General features: G+C 34.1%; 1 protein-coding gene across 1 annotated transcript in view; it reads left to right on the plus strand.

Moving 5' to 3' along the window:
• The window catches only part of LOC129230637 (CD151 antigen-like), a 59,230-nt gene that overhangs the window by 11,848 nt on the left and 26,215 nt on the right, over positions 1-21,167 (plus strand). The window contains exons 2-3 of the mRNA XM_054865051.1: positions 18,997-19,096; positions 20,062-20,274. Of these exons, the coding sequence (XP_054721026.1) occupies positions 19,031-19,096; positions 20,062-20,274 (279 nt within the window). The 5' untranslated portion in view covers positions 18,997-19,030. The remainder of the gene's footprint in view (positions 1-18,996; positions 19,097-20,061; positions 20,275-21,167) is intronic.

The following is a 21,167-nucleotide window of genomic DNA, read 5'->3' on the forward strand; positions in this document are numbered from 1 at the left end:
ATAACTGCACTTACAACAGTGAGCAGTATCAGAAAACATTAATTGAAATGTAAGAAGATATAAGCTGAATTTTCAGAAGGAAGGTAATAGATAACGAGATTTCAATGTGGAACAAACGTAATGAATTTCTTTTTTTTTTCTGAAGAAGCATCTTATTTGTAGTGGTTTGTTTTCAAGCGGTGGTACGCGTACCCCTTGGTGTACGCGAAAGTTTGGAGTGTACACGGTCAGTTACCAAAAAATGTAATATAAAAATAATATAAAAATTTAATAAAGTTATATTGACATTGCTAGAATTTAATTGTGAGAAAAGTTTGAGTAATCTCATGCAATAGAAATAAATATAAATATACTTCCTTTATTAACTTCTGGACAGGTTACTTAAGAGAGCACAAAGAACTAGCAGATGTTTCTGTGACATACCTTTTAGGATTCACGACAACTTACTTCGCGAAAATGAGTTTTCGAGTCGAGTTTAACATCCTTAAAACAAGTAAAGAAAAAACATTTAAATTTTGACGCTTTGAATTCTCAAATTATGTTACTCACAATCACGGATTGCGATAGGACCCTACTTGTTGAGTTTCTAGTTTCTACAAATGAATTGGAATAGAAATTCACTCGGCCATATTATGACTGCTGATTTTCTAATTTTTTACGAGGCATATCCATATTTCATTATTAATCTTTCATAAACAAGACGAGAATTTCATCTCTAACAAAGAATTGTGCAATACATACAGACATAATCATATACATTGATTTCTTCATCGACTTTTAAGGTGCTATTATTTTTCTTTTCTTTTTTGCAATTATGTGGATTAACTATAAATATATATGAAAAATTAGAAAAACAGAACCTTCCTACCTCTCTACCAAATTTAAGAGTATTATGAATAAGTATGATAAACCAGAGTATTGCATGCACAAGAAACAGTTTAAATTTTTAACAAAAAATTATCATTTTAAAAGAGTAGTATGCTGAAAAATATTTCTGATCTCTATAAATAAACAGCATGCTTTATAATTATTATTATTATAATTTTTCAAATAATAATTTTAGACAAGGACTTTTTAAATTTCCTTCAATTGTAGTTGTAATTTCAACAATTCACTTTTTTTTGGCCGATATCCTCAAGCTATTCGACTTGGCTAATAGTATCATATCATTTTGTTTTTCTCCTTTAAATTCATCAGCAGATTTTGAAAGCTCTTCTATGCATTTTTCTAAATATTTCCGCTTTTTATTTAACTCAATTTCATCATCTTTTTCAACCTTTCGTTTCCTAGATTCTTCTGCACTTTTTTTTTTTTTCATTTTTTTTTTTTTTTTTTGTTCTTCCAGATGTTGCATGTATCGCTTTCTCGCCTACATTACAGACGCACGCAATTCTATATGGGTGAATATACGATAAATGAATTTTTTGCGTTTCCAAAGAAAATTTTTCTGATTAGTTTCACATTCATTATTTCACTAGTTGTCGTTATTTTTGTATTTGCAAAGATGAAGGCCAGATGATGTTTGAGTTTTATTGGCACCAGTGGTAAATATGACTTCAGGGGTCTACACTATTGGCTTTCAAACTGCCAGAGGAGTGACTCCAGAGAAGAAATTAATGCACACATAATCTGTAAAAACAACGTCACACGTTCTTTTTACCAGAACTTAAACGTAATCCGTGAAGTCTTCACTCAATAAACATTGCATTGTACAAACGTACATTTAGGTAACGATAAATTAAAAATAAATACATCACTCATTTGGAAGAAGAGTGCCAAAATACAAAAAAAATGAAATTTTACAGGGGAAGCATTTGAAGTTGAACTCTTCAGTCAATTTGCATTAAGAAAAGTAAGTTTGCTGTGCTCTACAATAGTTAATTTTCGAACAAAAAAACCGTCATTGTTTTCTAAAGAAGATAAAGGCTTTTAAGCGGAAAAAAAAAGAAAATTAAATATTTCTTATTGTGACGCTCTTCTTCCAAACGAGCGATATACTTACCAGGGGAAATACTGAAACGACTGGCAAAAGTACACTTTGTAACAGTGCAAAGAGAATTCATGCAATATTATTCGAGTTTTACTCGAACCCGTGCAATATTATTTGAGTTTTACTCGAACCCTTTAGCTTGCTTCAAACTTTACTCTGTACTACGCTGGTTATTTGCAATTAAGGACATTTTTAAGCAATTTTAATGCTAAATTCGAGGCTTTTAACTTCACCAGGTGAGGGTGACATGATTAATTTTTTGTATGTTAATAAATATTTTTACAATGTTTTTTGATAAAATATGTTTTGATGTTTATATAGGTGTATGGTTATGGAAAAATACATTATGCCAGGTTATTTTGAAAAGAACGTTGATCGTGTTTAGATAAAATGTTAAAAAATACGTCGAGCCAGGGGAGTATAAATTTATTCATAAATTCATATTCAGCTGTTAATGCTAAAATGAAGAAGTAATCGAGATTGACTGTGTGGGCCAAATATTAGACAATATTATTTATTAACTAGAGGGCCCTAGTCAAGGTATGACGGATGAAAATTGCTTCAACATTACAACGAAGCCATTGCCTGTTTGGTGGCATTTTGATAGTTGAAATTGTAACCCGAACTCCAGTAGGGAGCGTTCATTGTTGACCAATTTTTCATTTCTTCTTTCCCCTGAAATCAGTCTTATCCATAGACTAATAATAAGAGTAGACCGAGCTTTCTCATTCTTGCTGATAAAGAAAATTGGTTCATAGATGTATCATGTGACTAGTGGAAGGGCTTGGCGAAGACTTTGGCAGCATGGTTGCTAGATGGCAGCATTATCTATAGTTTGGCACTCGACATGAATTTTAAGACAATGTGTTTTCATTAAAAAAAACTTCCAGGTGCAGAGATTGAACTGTTTTTCTTTTAGTTATGCATTATTTTGACATTAGTAATAGTTTTTGATCAGTTTTCGGTAACTTTTATTTCATTTGGAGCTGTCAGCGTTGGCGTGAACGAAATGGCGTAAACGTTTTGCGTTAACGGAAAAATGTACTAAACGGTATCTTAAATTGAAACTGTAGGTAAAAATCTTACCGTTTGCTGATTCTTCTTGGTCTCTTGCATCTTTTATTGCATAGAGAGTTATTGAAATTGACTAAAGAAAATGCACAATGCTATCCAAACGAAAAACCCACTATATTAACAAAATATTTACAACTTAGAATAACAAATTTACAAATCGGACTCCATAAAAGATCATTCTTCCGTGTTCCATCAATTCTATTTATTTTATTTCGCGCTGGCGTTGATCGTCTGCTACGATTAACGTCCGCTGTTGCTAGGATATCCACCAGTCACATGGTTTGGTTTATGAGCAGCAAAAGGGTTGCCATAGCTCGGTCTACTCTTATTATTAGTCTATGGTCTTATCAGTAAAACAGTTAGAATACCGGATCGAGTTCAGCCTTGAAACAATAAAGCTGCATGTTAAACATTGCCAAAACATATTATCGAATTATCATGCCATGGCGCGAGTTTCATTGCTGTAGCACGCGGGTTACTTGATCATCGGCTATTATTTATATGAGGATTAAGCATATGATAACAATAATACAGTTAGTTTTGCCTTAAAATTTTCTGTGTACCATTGGAATTTAAATTGCGCATTATTCACCGAAACCTCTCCACCTCTTTCTGGTTGCACGAATGATTCTAATGAATTATATTATGCCTCATACCTACTTTTAGATCTGTTCTCGCCTCAATCGAAGAAGTGGAACGAGAAAATTCACTCTAAAATTACCAAGTGTTCCAATCTTCAGATTACGGCGAAGAACACGAAATTCTCGAGTAGACAAGAACCGTTAGTGATCCCAACAACTGTGAAATTGATGACTTTTTTATGCAACCCGTTTACAGATGCGAAATTTTATCATCTTCACCTAAAGCCTGGGGCACAAGAAACTCCTCTAACCCTAAAACCCCGAAACTGAAGCTGCAGTTACACTGCAAGATAAATTGAATATTTTTTGACAGAAGCCCTGTGTGAATGTGGGCTTTAGGTAATTTTTCAAGGTACTGAAGCGGCTCGTGTTTAAACATGGAGGCATTTATCTTAACGTGATTATTTGGTTTTGCAACGCTTCACAGGTGACACGATTTTCCCCTAATAACGTTCCTGTGACGGAGGGAAATACTCAACCCCGTAATCTTGCCACAGCTGATTAAATCTCTTGCTAATGTACACACTGCGTTACGCGAATTCTTTTGTCGTGAATATTGAATTGGTTTCTGCTAAGCAGAGGTGTAGCGGATGACGGGATTTGGAGTTATTAAAATTCGCTTCGTTTTGTTACGAAGTGGTAAGGTACTCAGATGTTAAAGTTCGAGACGCGAGATATATTTTTTTGTTCGGGAAAGAAATCAGTATTGTTCTGGTATTGGAGGCTTCAGTTGGGGGGTGGGGGCAGACATACCTCCAAAATATTTCGCTTTTTACTGTAAAATATGTTGCAAATGTAATGTAAATTAGTTTGTTTCAAGCCACCTTTTCTTTTGGCGTTTCTCCCTGCCCCCCTTAAAAATAATAATAATCACTCACTGCAACAACAATTGTTATTTAATCATATTCATTGCACGATAGACAGAGAAATTAATTTTGAAACTCTCTTTTGCTGGATCACTGGACATGTCGGCATTGCAGGCAATGACGCAGCTGCCATGGCTGCAAATGCCCATGTCGATGATATCGTTCCTTTCGATGACATAAAAAATTCTGTTTTCGACTGTCTTAACACCTATTGGCAGCGGGCCTGGACAACACTAAACTTACAAACACTAAATTAAAAAGGAGAAACCAATCTCTCGGAGGAAGGAGTGTAAATTGCGATGGGGGCCTGCAATGGGGAAACGCAAAATAAATTGCACTCCATTCAGCCTTCAATGAAAGGTTTCAAGTCATCTAAGATCACCAGAAGAGAAAAAGTTATAATGTCACAGCTTCGTACTGGTCACACTAGATTCACACAAAAGCATCTTTTTTCTCGAGAACCAACTCCAATGTGCAACACATACAATTAGACTGTGGGCCATGTTCGCAAATGAGCTTAGAAAAAGATTTTCTTTGCACATGTTTGGGGGCAATGTAGAATTGCTTTTATATTGATATTTATTACAAAATTGATGAAAATATGAAATGTTCTGGATTAATAACCTGCACATTGATGACTAATTAGTAAAAAAAAATCGCACTATTTCCTACTCGAAATCTTTGCGCACCAATCATAAGACTAATTAAAACACTTCCTTTACTTCGATGAACCAATCGCGGCGACCGTAACTTGACTCGGAAGTCCAAACGTCAAAACAAATCAGCGTTGAGTATTGATTTAGAAAAAAGGTTCATGAAGATTATCAGAAATTCAAGGCACTTTAGTGAGATACACACGCGGTTTTTTCTTTACAAGTAAAGATTGAGATCTTAACAAATCAAAACACTTCAATAATCTACTTTTCTTATGGTTAGTCAAAACTTAAAATTCACATCAATATACATTTCAAAACGTTTTCTTGTGTATAATCAATTGCATAAACCAGTATTTATAACCACGAGTATTTAAAAATATTATTGCAAAATCACAGCTTGCATTATTTCATACTTTGTGAACATTAACTTAATTGCCATACAGAATCTGATGCTGAAAATATCTTGTTTTAGAATGGAATAGTGTTATGCTTTCAAAATTAGTTTACATTTTGGAAAAAATATTTCCATCAAATCATGACTATATTTATATTAAACTAGCTTTTACACGCGGCTTCGCTGACGTTAATATAGATTATTTTCATTGATTCAGGTTAATAGTCAACACAGGCAGATGTCAAAAAGTTACCGAAAATTGGTTTGTCTCCAGTTTCACTGACATTTCAAAATAATTTGTTATATACATAATTTTCTTTCTAACATTAAACAATTTTCTAACATTGATATTCATCCATACATCTGAAGTAGAACATTGTTTTCACATAAAACAACATTAAATAAACTAAGTAGAACAAATTGGAATAACTGTTTGTCAGATAATTCAGACAAGTGTTATTTAAATTATGATAACATATAAATGGTTATTTTCAGATAACCAGTTTCATTCAACTGGATTATTTTACAATTTTTGATAAATATGATAACTTTTTTCATCAAATCATGAGAATATTTACACATGAAATTTTTTTGTACAATTTTCAAAAAAATATCCATACATAAAAATCGTGAAGACAGAAAGACCTGGATATTCAGGTAATACAATCAAGTCTGGGTATAATTTTATGCACTCGTAATTTTCAGATCAACCGATTTTCTAACATTGACATTCGTCCATAGTCTGAAGTGGAACATTATTGGCTTTGGGTTGAAACAACATTAAAAATTGTAAGTAGAACAAATTAGAATAACTGTTTGTCGGATCATTGAGACAAGTGTTATTTAAATTTTGATAATAGACAAATAGTTACTTTCAGATAAACAGTTACATTCAATTGGATTTTTTCACAATTTTAATAAATATGATGCTCAATTGGATTACTTTACACTTTTGATCATCAAATCCTGATAATATTTACATTAAATTAATCATGAAAATTTTTTGGACCATTTTCAGTCTGGGTATAATTTTATGCACTCGTAATTTTCAGATCAACCGATTTTCTAACATTGACATTCATCCATAGTTTCTGAAGTAGAACATTATTCGCTTTGGGTTAAAACAGCATTAAAAATTGTAAGAAGAACAAATTAGAATAACTGTTTGTCGGATCATTTAGACCACTGTTATTTAAATTTTGACAACAGATAAACAGTTATTTTCAGACAGTTACATTCAACTGGATTATTTCACAATTTTGATAAATATGATGCGAACTTTTTTCATCAAATCATGAGAATATTTACATTAAATTACACATGAACATTTTTTGGATTATTTTCAAAAAAAATATACATACATAAATAAAGTGAAAATAAAGACAGAAAGACCTGGATATTCAGGTAATACAATCAAGTCTGGGCATAATTTTATGCACTCATAATTTTTAGATCAACCGATCTTCCAACATTGACATTCATCCATAGGTCTGAAGTAGAACATTATTCGCTTTGGGTTAAAACAACATTAAAAATTGTAAGTAGGACAAATTAGAATAACTGTTTGTCGGATCATTCAGACCACTGTTACTTAAATTTTGACAACAGATAAACAGTTATTTTCAGACAGTTACATTCAACTGGATTATTTCACAATTTTGATAAATATGATGCTCAAATGGATTATTTTACAATTTTGATAAATATGATGCTAACTTTTTTCATCAAATCATGAGAATATTTACATTAAATTACACATGAACATTTTTTGGATTATTTTCAAAAAAATATACATACATAAATAAAGTGAAAATAAAGACAGAAAGACCTGGATATTCAAGTAATACAATCAGTCTGGATATAATTTTATGTACTCGTAGTTTTCTCTCTTATATTGGCCGATTCTTTAACATTGATATTCATCCATACCTCTGAAGTAGAACATTATAGTAGAACTTTAGTTTATAAAAGTACAAAAATTTTTCTTTATCAAAACATAATTCATGAAAAATAGAAATATTTTACTTGCCTAAGGCAATTAACTGTGTAATTAAAACTGTGTTACTAAAATCCCTAATAATCTATATATATAATTCTCTTACGTGCCGGCAAATGAAGGGGTGAATTTCTAAACCTCTGTTGGCAACACTTCGCCGATAAATCATGTAAACAAACTTCTACGTTGTTTTGAAATCTTGAATCACAGAATACTCAACGAACTTTTTTTTTTTTTGAGATGAGTTTGAGTCGGGCTGTGGCCCATTTCAACCTTAATCAGCAAAGAAAAGCTCAAAGAAGGCAGGAAACCGTTCTTGAATCCAATTTAAGACGAGCCATTTCCAGAGTTGTATTCTCTGATTCGCTGCCGATAATTTTTAGCGGCTGGGGAATTTTCAGTCAGCAGTTCCTTCAACAGATCAGGTGCGTCACACAATGCCGGTAACCGCACCTTTCCGTCATGGCAACATTTAGTATATTTATTTGCAGTATTACGCTCTTTCTGCCAATAAAGAGCACCACAAAATTCGCATTCTTCACACATTGCTCCACAATCATGTTCATCGGCAATGTTGTTTTGAACGCGTAGGCGCTTTGAGCGTCGTCTATTCTCTGCTTCAGTACGACAGTTCAGTTCAAAATGAATAACCGAGAAAGAATTTACTTTATTCCTTTTATTCTCAGCTGAAAGGTTTCGCCAAATTTGTTTAGGGTTATAGTAGTTTTAGTATTGTGCAAGCAAAGTAGCCTTGGCGAGTTTTCGCGTTTTTAGTTAAACCATTTTTTGTTCGTGACGTGGCAAGGATTCAGAATAACAACAAGAAGGACAAACGTTTGAGAAAATATGTTTGGTGCTCTCTGAGCCTGTTTTTAGTCATGGCCAGCTCTATGTGGCATTATCAAGAACAAGATCTTTTGAAGCAGTGTCAGTTGTGGCTCCCAAACGGGACATTTTTAATTGTGTATATGAGGAAGTTTTCTCGGATTAGAATATATAAGAGTGTAAATATGTAAATATATAAGAGTGTAAATAATGTAAATACATCCCTCGGGGGAGCCTGTAACCCCTAGAGGGCGCGTCCCCAGGTGGCGGATAGGGGAATGCCTTCATTGGTTTTCCAATGGGTGGTAGAAGGGAAATAAAATACCTTCCGCGGACCAACAGTTAGAAGTGCAATCTCTCCAAAGCAATGACAGACACTTTTGTATCTATAATGGTAAAGTTGTGCACATTGCCAAGGCAGTCATCTTACATACAGCAAAGTTAAACTGTCGAAAATCTGGCTAAAGCAGACAAATTAACATTATGAACGTAATTTTCATATTGGTTAAATGGGATGGTGACCTAAATGCAATTACCAACTTTAATTTTTACGGAAAATTTTAGCTAGGCTAATGTATTGGCATACAGCGAGCGAGCGAAGCGAGCATGGATCGCGAAGCGATCCACAGGGAACTGCGTAAGCAGTTCCGGGGGTTGGCGAGCGATAGCGAGCAGGGGGCGATAGCCCCCTAGTGTAACTCTGTTTCTTCTATTTCATTTATTTCAATATCACTTCCACTATCGATTTCATTGTCTGCAAAGCCATAATTTTGGCAGTTTAGACATGCACACAGTTCGGTACAAGGTACAGCAGCAGAAAGGCAGGAGCAGGATGTATTAATGCATCCAGTCTTTTTACATTTGCAGTGAACTCGCTGCATCAAATGTTGTGGGACCGGATCAGAAGACTGCCAGTCGATTTCAAGTTTGTTGTTCATTATTTTCCAACCATGGTTTGTTGGGGATGGCACACACATTTTAGACAAAAGGCTCCGTTTATAGATTGCTGCTTGGTAGTTGGAGCGCAATATATGCTTTTCCAAGCAGTCTTTATTTGGTGGAAGCATAACGTCAGTTTTGCAACATAGTCGAAGCCAATTATACCTAAAATTGTTAATATTTGAACAAGCATTCTGTCCATACAATTGGCACGTGAATCTCTCTAAATCAGTTTTTAGTTGAGGAGGTAAATTCCAAGAATCCCCTAGTTGTTTAAAGGACATAATACAGTCTTGCGCCTTGCACATGTTTTTAAGAGCTTTGACTTTTCCTTTTTAACCGACTTCAAAAGGGAGGCGGTTATCAGTTCATACCGTATGTTTTTTTTTTTTTTTTTTTTTTTTTGTCCACTCACAGCGTCTCATCTAGTGAACCGATTTTGATGATTCTTTTTTAATGGATAGGGGACGGCTCAACTTAGGTCCCATTAGTTTGTTTGGCCATATTTGATCTTTAGAAAAAAAGTTATGGTCAAAAAACAGTACATTTCATGCAATTTCCCTATTAAATGATTAAATATAAAACCTATTGTTACAAAAGTTTGGTGCCATACAACAGTAACATTAATAGTAATTGTAGTTATAATTTCGAATGAAGGCTTTTCTGAAGTAAGCATCAAGTTTCTTCAGTGTCATTGCTCTATGGCGGAGGTAAACCTAACGTTGAAACGAGGTTTACGCAGTGATTATAATCTGCTTAGCCTTCACAATGCTACTAGGTTAGGTTTGCTTCAACTATATAGTAGTATTTTTATCGTTATCATCTATGCCAATAACAGATGATCTGGGCTAAGTAAGGAGATACAGGATTGCATAAAAAGCAACTATGCTGTGAAATGTAAATTAGTTAGGGAAAACGTAATATTTAAATGGTTATAATTACATTAACACACAAATGAATTCCAGGGAGGAGCAAAGACAAATTTTTAGTTTCAATTGCTTAAAGTTTAAGGCGGTTTTTATTTTTTTTTTTAGTATGGAGCATTTTTATAAAAAAAATAATAAGGTGAAGTTTCGTTATAGTAACTTCTTAATATTTCTGAAATACATTTACACTAAAAAGAAAGAAATAAAAAAATTTTGAAAAAAAAAAAAAAAGAACCGACTTCAAAATTACTCTAAAAAGTGAAAAATAATTTTATTCTTTAAACACCATCGATAATACTTTTAAACATAATTTTTGAAGTTGGCGCAAAAACAATAGATAAAATCATTTACAGCCATACCTCAACTACAATTATAAATTTAACCAGGACCAGTTTCTTCACTACCACATACATTATGCATTGATGACAGCATATTTGAGTTTGATATAAATGTTTCGTTCCTAACTTAGGGTGATTTTCTGAAACAAATATGAACGAAGTATGGTTGCACTGGATTTTACTTTTTGTTTTTGCGCCAACTTCAAAAATTGTATTTAAAAGTATTATCGATGGTGTTTAAAGATAAAAATTATTTTTCACTTTTTAGAGCAATTTTGAAGTCGGTTCTATTTTTTTTTTTTTTTTTTTTTTTTCAAAATTTTTTTATCCTTTAAAGCAACTTACTGAATCACATCCAGTAAAAACATGAAGCCCAATTAATGCCTTGGGAACCTCAGGTCCAAGATCAGTTGAAATTACATTTCCATTCAGAACTTCAAAATCCTTTGATTCTTGCATAACAAAAAGGGAGGCTTTAATATCTTCTGCAAAGGCTACAGCAAGAACGAGTACATCTGAATCAGGACTTTTTATGATGATGTTTTTATGATTATAAGAAGCATGTGCAGCATGCAAAATCATTCGAGTGTCTGCTTCTTCTTGATCACACTCTAGAGCTGACACAAGTTGCACTTCTACTTCTGTTTCACTAACCCTGTGAATACTATGACACAAATTATCATGGGCGACAACTAGAGTAATATTTTCCAAAGCATTGATACATGTTTTCCACATTTCAAAAATGAACTCAATTAATGCTGTTTTATTTTCACCAGATCCTAAGAATTTTTTCATTTGCTTTGGTAGCTTTTGATGAGAACTTGTAATTTTAATTACTTCAATGCCACTTATAGCTCTTCTTTCACGTTGTGTATCTTTTATACTAATTTTGGGGTAGGTATCTGTTACAAAATCTACACGTTTACAACAGAATGTTTTGGCCAACTTCAATATGTAATTTAGTTAATGCAGTGCTAAATCTCCAAATGTATGAGATTGATGATTCAGTTGTTGGATCAAAGCCATTCCATCAACAATTAACACTGTATCAGATTTGAATTTAAGATCATGTGACATATTTGGTTTTGAAATTTGCTTTAAATAGTGCATAAGAGTTGCTTTATTTGTTTTTGTTTTGTTGCCATCATAGTTGCCCAAAGCTGGAGGAATGGGGCTCAAGCTGTATTCCATTATTTCTTCCAAATTTAAATTTTGTACTTTAGCAATTACGAGCAAACGTGTTAGCAAATTTTTGTTAGCTTTTAATGCCAGTATTTCTTCTTTTATTTTTACTTGCACAGTTTTGCCAATATCTGAAAATGTTTTCAATTTTAAACTTTTTATCGGAGTAAAAAATCAAGGCTTCCTGTGCTAGTTAGCCTTCCGATTTTATATACATTTTCTAAATCAGAACGGATATTGTCACGAGCAGTGTGTCAGGTTACAATATTAATCAGCTCTTTACAATCTAATTCAAATGGATTACACATTGAATGAATTACTTCAATAATTTTATGAACATCTTCATTTCTTTTGATTCGTGAAGAATCAAGTTCTTTTCTATTGCGAGCATATTCATCTTTGCCTGCCATGACTTTGCAATAATGAGAGATTATGGCTCTGGAATGGTGTGAAAGTATCCACCTAATTAACAGCTTCTTTATTGCGCGTGATACCTGTCAAACCTCCTTTCGTCTTTGAGTCACGATTGCAAGTTTGCTCTATCACTTGATCACAAGGAGTTTTGCTAAATCCATATTTTTCCTGCTGCTGAACTGAGAAGTTTCCTGCCAGAAATTCTTGTTTAATATCGGGATGTGTTTCTTCTAGCTTCTGCATTTCACACCAGTATATAGATAAGTATCGTGAATAGTTTGTCCTATCATAAGCAAAGAACCATGGAAGCATAGAGTGAAAGGCAGATAAATGTAGCTCCCAATTTCCCTCTCTAGTAGCACGAATGAAAATAAGCAAAATTTCCATCATTTCAAAATAACTACTCCAAAATGCAAATGTCGGATGAGTTATTGATTTTTTAGCAATAAAATCTGAATATTTTTCTAGTATAGCCGAGACATTTTTTTCAAAGACTCAGATGACAGTGTGGACTGAAACTTTATAATCAACTCTTTTACAGTCATATATTCTTCTCTTTCAATTTCATGAAGGAAAGATTGAAAACACAGTCTATGAAATGCTTCACACAATAATTTATGGGCACGAATGCTTCTGTTGTAGTTGTACGTTCTGTTGCCCATTAAGTACTCCTTGGATTGAGTCTTCAGCAACAATACCAGACTCAATTAATAGGTCTCGTAGCCCAGCATCACAAAATCTTTTTCCTATTAGAGCTAAAAAGGCCATAGCGGTGTGAAATTCTCCCAGTCTAATAACTAATCTTTGAAGAAACTGGTCATTTTGCCATCTGATTTGCTGAGCTTTTGAGTAAATTGCTTGATCCATGACAAAAACTATGCTGTCAATGTTTAGATCATTTGCAACTTGTACGCTTTGTTTTAAGATACAACTTACTGTTGACATGTCTGTGGGATTAGCATCTAAAACAGGTAAATATCCTACTTTGGTTTTTGAGAATTCTTGATTTTCTGTGTTTTTAACCAGAGTATTGAATCCAGTCCAACCAGGAAGACTTTGGCCACCAACACAAAACAATTTGCATAAATAAAATAAATGATCCGTCATACGTGGTACATTTTGAACGACCATGTATTTAGCAATATCTGTTGTAGGTAGGGTATCATAGCGAGGAGGACAATGCTATTTCGATTGGGAGAATATTAACATCTAAAGTCCGTTTCCTGCCTTTTTTCATTTGTGAAAATGTTTCATTTTCTTGAAGGGTTTCAGTTAACGGTGGTGATATATGATCAGGCCATTGAAGAATAATACCATTGGTATTGTGAGTAGTCCCAGAGCCACTAAGAGTTTCTTCGCCAAAATCATTGTTATCCCACACTAGGGTTGTAAATGCCCCTTTTCTAAAGCCTTTGGGTACTAAATTATTGTTGTTTAATTGCTACAAAGCTAAAGCTGTGTCATGTTGTAGAACAACTGTGTGAGATACACAATGCCCTAGACATTTAAGAGACCTATCAAAGCAGCTGACCCAGTCAAATGTCTGATTGTCATACCCAAAGCTAAATGTTTAGGTGTTGCACGTTTTCCACTAGAAGATAAATACATTAAATCTTGGGAGATAGACAAATTTTTTCTTTTCACATCCTCATTTACAGAAACAAAGCTTCCTTCCAAGACTTCATTAGAAGCACCCACACACCATGCAATAAAGTTAAACAGCTGTGGTGGTACAATTTCAGAAGCTGCTTCTATGGTTAGATCACTATCTTGGGGTTGCCAACAGGTTGTAAATGATGGTGTATTACCTAAGACCTGCTTCTAAAGTGTTGCTGAAAAATATAAGTCCCTGAATCCAGATGTAAAAGGCCCTGAGTCAGAAATATTGGGGTCCACTTCTGTATCTGAGTCTTCAGTCTCAGTTGTACTGACGGGCACTTACATCCCGGCACATACTTGTTGACATTGTGTCACACAAAACAAGTTCACATTGATTTGAACGAGAACGTTTAACAAAACTAATTTGTGGATATAACCTTTGAATTCTCTGTTTGAGAACAAAATTTCTGTATCCAGTAATGTCAATATTTTCATTTTCATATACTGTTTTAACGAACAGTTCAACCAGTTTATTCATCCGCATAATATTATTTTCTTTGATAATTTTGCCTTCTATAACATCTTTACAAAAAATGTCAAAAGACTGTTTGTATCTTGCATCTGCTGGTTGTGCACATTTATCAATCGTTAGAAATTTTACATATTTTTTGTAGCAAGATCTGTGGTACCGTGCTTCAATGGCTACTAAGTCTTTGTCTCTGATTTGTAACAGAACCATTTCATCATTTTTGGCTGTTGCACCTTGTAGTAATAGGTTTTCATTGGTTTCACACAGGGCCAGTCTTTCCTTTCTTCTTTTGCCCGTTCGTCTGTCAAACAGTGTATTTTTCGGATTGGCAGATCAAACACACAGCTGGTAAAATTGCAGAACTCTTACTAGCTTGTTGCAAATGTTTAAAAGAGCTTCGCATTAAACAATTAGCTTTCTTGTCATCTGAACTCTTTGGTTCAGCTGATTCTTTAGCATTTGCAATTGTTTTTCTTTCTTGTGCTGCAGCAATTCGATTTTTGTCCGTGAATTTGCTGTAGCATTGCCTGTGGTAGGCAATATTGCAGTCCAAAGGCAGTTGCGTAGCTTCATCGATTGGAATGCGTAGCAAGATTGAAGCTATGTCTTTTTCAGGGACATTTAAATTCTTCCATTTCTTGGCACTATCCAACAATTTGCCCAACTTACTAGCGATATATTAGTAACTTTAGAGCTTGTTTCATCAACCAAATGTATAAAACAAGTCATTTCTATGTAAAACAAAATTTTAACTTAAAATACATGAAAAAGAGAAGAATATAAACGATTTATTCATTTGTAAACAAAGCGAAGCAGACGACTAACAATTATTAAATGGACGCGGTGATAGCGCGCGTATGAATCAACGTCGGCCATTGGTTCGAACTCGGAGAGAAAAGAGAAAGAGCCGGTTTTGATTGGACTATAAGGAAGAGAATTAAACTGTGGCTAAGCGTGCAGTGAACAGTAAGTCCGCAGAAACGTTAAATTTTTGGAAATATTTTTTATCAATCATAATATAATGTGCACATTTTCAGACTAGAACATTGTAAATTTGTGTGTTGTATAATATTCTTTTAATTATAACGATGACTTAAGATTGCCCCCAGATGATTGTAACGAACTTTAACGATATGCAGCAACGGCCCACGGCCTAAATGTCAATCAGACTGTGTTGCATATCCTTTGCAAGTGTTCAAATTTCAATCATATTCGTTTCGGTTTCATCCACCTTTAAAGGAACTTCTGGGGGACACTCCTCATCCCGCATTGTTCCCCATCCTTCAAGAGATTGGCTTTTAGTCTTTAATTTAGTCTTTGTCCCTTTGTAATTGTTTTTGTCCGCTCTTTGTTTGTTGTATATACGTTTTTTGCTTTCCAAAATTCCTTAACAGTTATTCTTTTGGCATCTCTTTTAAAATTCAAAACTTCGTTCTTACTTCTTTCAAAAATTTTCTTCTAAATTCCAGAAGTTTTATGTCCTTTATTGTTCAGGTAATTTCACACACTCTCTCTCTCTTTTGGTTTTTTTTTTCCACTCTTAGATCTTCAGAATATCGTTTGGCGTAGTATAGCTTATTTAGGCTCTTGCGCCATTAAAACCAATATAACCAACCAACCCTAAAAAATTGGGGGGGACATATAGAATATACATATTAAAGGAATATAGGAAATTAAAGGATAGAGAATATACATATTAAAAGGTGGTATGTATGTATATTTGTAAATGTTAATCAAAATAAACAATTTTGTTTTGTTTTGAAATGATTGTGATGTATATGGATGAATATACGCTACTTGAATTCCAACGGCGCATATAAAAAAAATTCGGTAAAACGAATATAATATTATTGTTATCCTTTGCTTAATTAATAATGATTATTGTCTTTTATTTGGCCGACACAGTCAATTCTCCATAACTGTTTCATTTAGCAATAATAGCTGAAAATCTGTTTTCAATTCGACGTTTCTGAAGAACATTAAGGATATGTAAAAAATCAGTCAGAAACTTAGTACAATGAAATGAGCCAAATTACGACAACTTATATACTTGTAAGTGTAAACGCGATTAAAAAGTTTAAACTAACTCTGCGGTCAGCTGTTTCAAGGTTGTAAGGGCAAACCTCTTTATCAGTGCAAGAGAAAAAGGTTCACTAAGTCCGACAACGGACAAGTGAACGGACGAATGGACAGTATTAAGGATTTCAAAAACAATAATAATGAAGAATACTCTTTGATAGGAGTCTTTCAAAAATAGAAAAAAATATGTATATATTTACATCATTTTCGCCTGATCTAGTAGTTGACATTCGAATCGAATGAAAACAGATGCGAAATATAGAGTAGGAGACAAAATATTGCGCCACACTTATTCCGTGTCTACGAACCATATCATAAAATTTGTGAACTGAAAGATCACACGAAAAAGAGGCAAATAATTTCATTGAACAATGCATAAAGAGCACGCTTTGGAAAAAGTTGCCATGGAAACTACGTTTATTTCATTCGATAGCAGTTTGACGATATACAATTGTGGGGATTCTTCTGTAAATATCTGTTCCAAGTAAGAGCAATTACTAACCAATTTCAGTATACAGTATTTTTGAAACATTAGAACGCGTGTCTTGCGTGTTACAATAAAACAATCGACAAATTTTGTGTAGTCGAGAGTCAATGAAGTTTGATCCAAGAAACTTCGATGGAAATTTCAATTGGCCATTCCTTGAGAAAATAGATTAGAAGTTTAATTGTAGAGAAAGTCCCCGCTTCTTTAATAGATCAAAACTCATGCTACAATAATTTTTTACACAAAAGACAAAGACTAATAGCTATCCTTTGGTGATACATTCCTTTTTTCCTGCAATAATCATAAACAAGATAATTTCCAAGTTCTCTTTTGCTGGATTCCTGGTCACGTCGGCATTGCAGGAAATCAGGCGGCTGATTCAGCTGCTAAAGCTGCAAATGCCCTTGTCGATGATCTTGTTCCTTTTGATGAACACAAAAATTGTATTATAGATTTTCTTACCATCTATTGGCAGCGGGACTGGAATTGAGAAACGCAAAATAAGTTGCACTACATCCAGCCTTTGACGAAAGGTTTCTAGTCATCAAAGATTATTAGAAGAGAACAGAATATTTTCGCAATGGTCATACAAGATTCACTCGTAAACATTCCTTTTGCAACGAACTTGCTCAAATATGCAATACAAATCAGACAGTGTTGCATCTTCTCTCTGATTGTTCCAATTTACGGCATAATCGTTTAAAATTTTTCAATCTTTGAAAGAATTTTTTGGGGACACACCATCCTAAATTGTTCTTTTCTTTCAGGATATTGGATTTCTTTCTTTAATTTAATGTTCGTCTTTATGTCCTTGTTTTCGTCTCGGTTGTAATTGTTGGGTTTTTTCAGCTATTTAAAATTATTTTTCAGATTATTTGTTTGGTTTGTTTTTCAAATTCTAAAACTTCGTTCATGTTTTAACCAACTCTAATATGTAACACATGTAAAGTCAATCAGACAGAGTTGCTTTTCCCCTCCGATTGTCCAATGTCATGTTCCTTTCGAATTCTTTTATTCGAATAATTTTCATCCACCTTTGAGGAACTGTTAGAGGACACACCTTATCTGAAATTATTTCACTTCCTTCATGAGATTGTATTCTTGTCTTTGATTTAGTGCTCGTCTTTATGTCTTTGTGTTTGTCTCGTCGTTGTTTGGTTATTTATATTTTTCACTTTTTATTCAAAATTTAAAACTTTGTCCTTGTGTTTATTTCGGCAAAGCTCTTCAAAAAGGTTTTATACCTTTTACTACTTAAGTAATTTCACTTTCTTGGCACTTTTTTCTATTCCTTGCGCCAAAAAACCTAATAGAACCAACCCACCAACCAATCATTTATTTAAACCCCATTAATCACCACCGTACTGACCCTGGTGAGGGTTTAATCGGATGTCGTGATTGTAGGGGGGGGGGGACAGAACAATTCACGAGCGACCAAGCACTCGCGGGAACAATTTTGATACATAGAAAAGCATAAAACATTAAAACTTACAAAGTATGCAAGTGAAAAAGAAGTTAAATGAGACTGGAATGGCTGGTAAATACTATATAAACGGCTATAAAAGTTCTTTGAGAAAGGTTTTAGACCGTATATTTAAAGTCTTCTGCTTGTGAAATGAAAAGGGACATTATTTTATGGATTTTCTTGAGTGAAACTAGATGAGATAGAATAATATATTTTTAGAAAACGAAAGGTTGGAATTGTAAGTGCAACGGATAGAGCTGGTTAGAGGACAGTTGAATATGTAATGTTCGGGTGTTCCAGGCTGACTGCATACACATAATGGTGAGCTAATTATCTCGGAAATATGGTGTAATATCTCTATGTACGCGCATCCGAGAACTCTTGCTACTATGACATATTTGGGATTCAATTTTACATGTTTAAACATGTAAAATTGAATCCCAAACAATTAGGACTACAGAGAACATTTGAATGATTAATAAAAAAATTTTTTATTGCGATCAGATTCAAAATGAAATAAATTTTATTTAAAAAAATTGATCTTGAAAAGGTTGTCGTATAATAGTTGAATGCATTTTTTTTCTTTTCTTCAACAGGTAATCTAACTGGTAGCTGCGGAAGCTTGTAATCATGGGTCTCTCCTGTGGAGCAAAATGTGCCAAAGGCCTTCTGGTCACTTTTAATTTATTCTTCTGGGTATGTAGGTTTTTGTTATTTAAAGAATAATAATTTTCACCCCTGAAATTTAAATTTCAGCTTCCGAGCCGTTCCAAACATAAAATTATCCAGAACGTTTTCAGACATCATGCTCTAATTTTTCCCGGTAACAAATAGAGCCAGTGTGATCCCACGTCGCAGTATCAAGTTTTTGCAGCTGTTGGGACCTCTGGCGTCTAGGTAAACAAACACGGCGCTATTTCAACAGCGTGCAAGTGTTGCGGAGGTGTTCAAGGAACGCCAAAGCAAATATCTGCATACTAATTGTCATTCAGCAAGTTTTGAGTCATGTTCAGTTTTTTTCCGAAATTCTCTCACTAGGGTCATAAGTAGGGCTTAATTTCTAAAAGTTTGCGGGACGGGGGTGGGGAGGCGCATATAGTTTTTAGAACTGACTTTCATACCTAAAGAGTCTGCATTCTTTTTGCCGAACAAAAGTTGAAAAAGTACTAGAAAAATACAGCTTAGTACTGACAGTCTGTACTTTGCAAGAAGTTTCCTACTAAACTTAAATGCTACCATTTCTACATACTGTTTCAGAAATGGGAGAAAGATATTCGATGTACATGTCGTTTCATGAGCTACGTTTGCCATTTCATCTAAGGCGATGAATGTAACTAATAAAACAGAAAACTATCATGTTGAACTACAATATCATATACCTTACGCTCGACGAGCACGACCGGTAGTGACCGGTTAGTTAATCACGTGACAGTTAATGATCACGTGCTCCAATCAACAGCTTAGAATGGTAACCGATGTGGTAACCGGTTGATCATAGAACGCTGCGGTTAGTAACTGGTTACTCACAGGTCAACCGGTGAGGTTCGTCGAACGCAAGGTTAAATCTGTCATAAGAGAAAAGTATTCAATATAAAAATATACAGCAGTAAGTGGTGCGTATATCGACAGTATGATGCATGCATTTTATTGGTTTCTTTCAGGTGTCGGGATGCTTCCTATTGGCGGTGGGCATATACCTGCTGGTGGACAAGGAAAAGAGCACTCTCTTCGTTCTGTTCCATGAGCCAGGATTGAATTACGCACTGAGCCAGTACTTAGCGTGGGCTCTAGTGGGCATTGGCGGAATCATATTTTTTGTGGGCTTCTGTGGATGCTGTGGGGCTGTTCGAGAGAACAGGGGTATGCTCGTCACAGTAAGTAGAACTTACTCACTGCGTATTCATCACGAAATGAAAATATCCTGAATTATTAAAGGATTCTTGTGCGAAAAGGTGAAAAATATGCATCCAATTTATTGAAAAAAAAACAAGGGTAGTTATTTCACTTTAGTCCAACGTTAATTCCATTTTTGAGAAAATTTTGAAAAATTTTTGCCTTTTTTTTTTCTTTTCGTAAAAGCTGCCAAATCAAAGATACTTCGATAACTTTGCACTCCAAATTTCGCCAATTTTTATAAAATTTGCTGTTTTTTTAACTATACCTACATTAGGGTGCGTCTTATACTGCACATAAAAAAATATTTTGAATTTCTTATAGGACGCCCTTTTAATTGCGTCCTTTTGATAAGAAAACACACACAAAAAAATTTTTAGGGAATTCGAACATAATTTAAGGGGTGCTGTCAGTGATTAAAATTATATTCATTGTGAAAAATTGCGTAAAAACTAACTTATCTTTATGTGTTGTCATATCATTAATTAATATGAAATTGGGTTGGTTAGTTCAGAAACACGCATAAATATAAATATCTACTTCTTTTACATATAAGAAGGTTACAAGCATTTCATGGTTGTCATGTAATGTTGAAATGTGGGAAAAAAAAGGGAAGCTTTTCAGTTAGCAGTCTTATCATTGGTTTCCACTTTTACTCTTTTGCCCAACCAATGTTGCCTTTTTCCTCCACGTGTACTTGTACCTGTATTGTTGAACTATGAGCAGTAAAAATTGTTTCTGCACTTCCTTATTTGCGTGTAGTCTTCAATCAAAGCTACATCACGTTTTGCAAGATCATTGGTTACTTGTATGTGAGCTACATAAGCTTTTGCAGATTGGTACTCATTATGTGAGGGCCATTCCTTAACATCTC

This window comes from Uloborus diversus, chromosome 9 (genome assembly GCF_026930045.1).
Source record: "Uloborus diversus isolate 005 chromosome 9, Udiv.v.3.1, whole genome shotgun sequence".
In the NCBI taxonomy this organism is placed as follows: Eukaryota; Metazoa; Arthropoda; class Arachnida; order Araneae; family Uloboridae; genus Uloborus; species Uloborus diversus.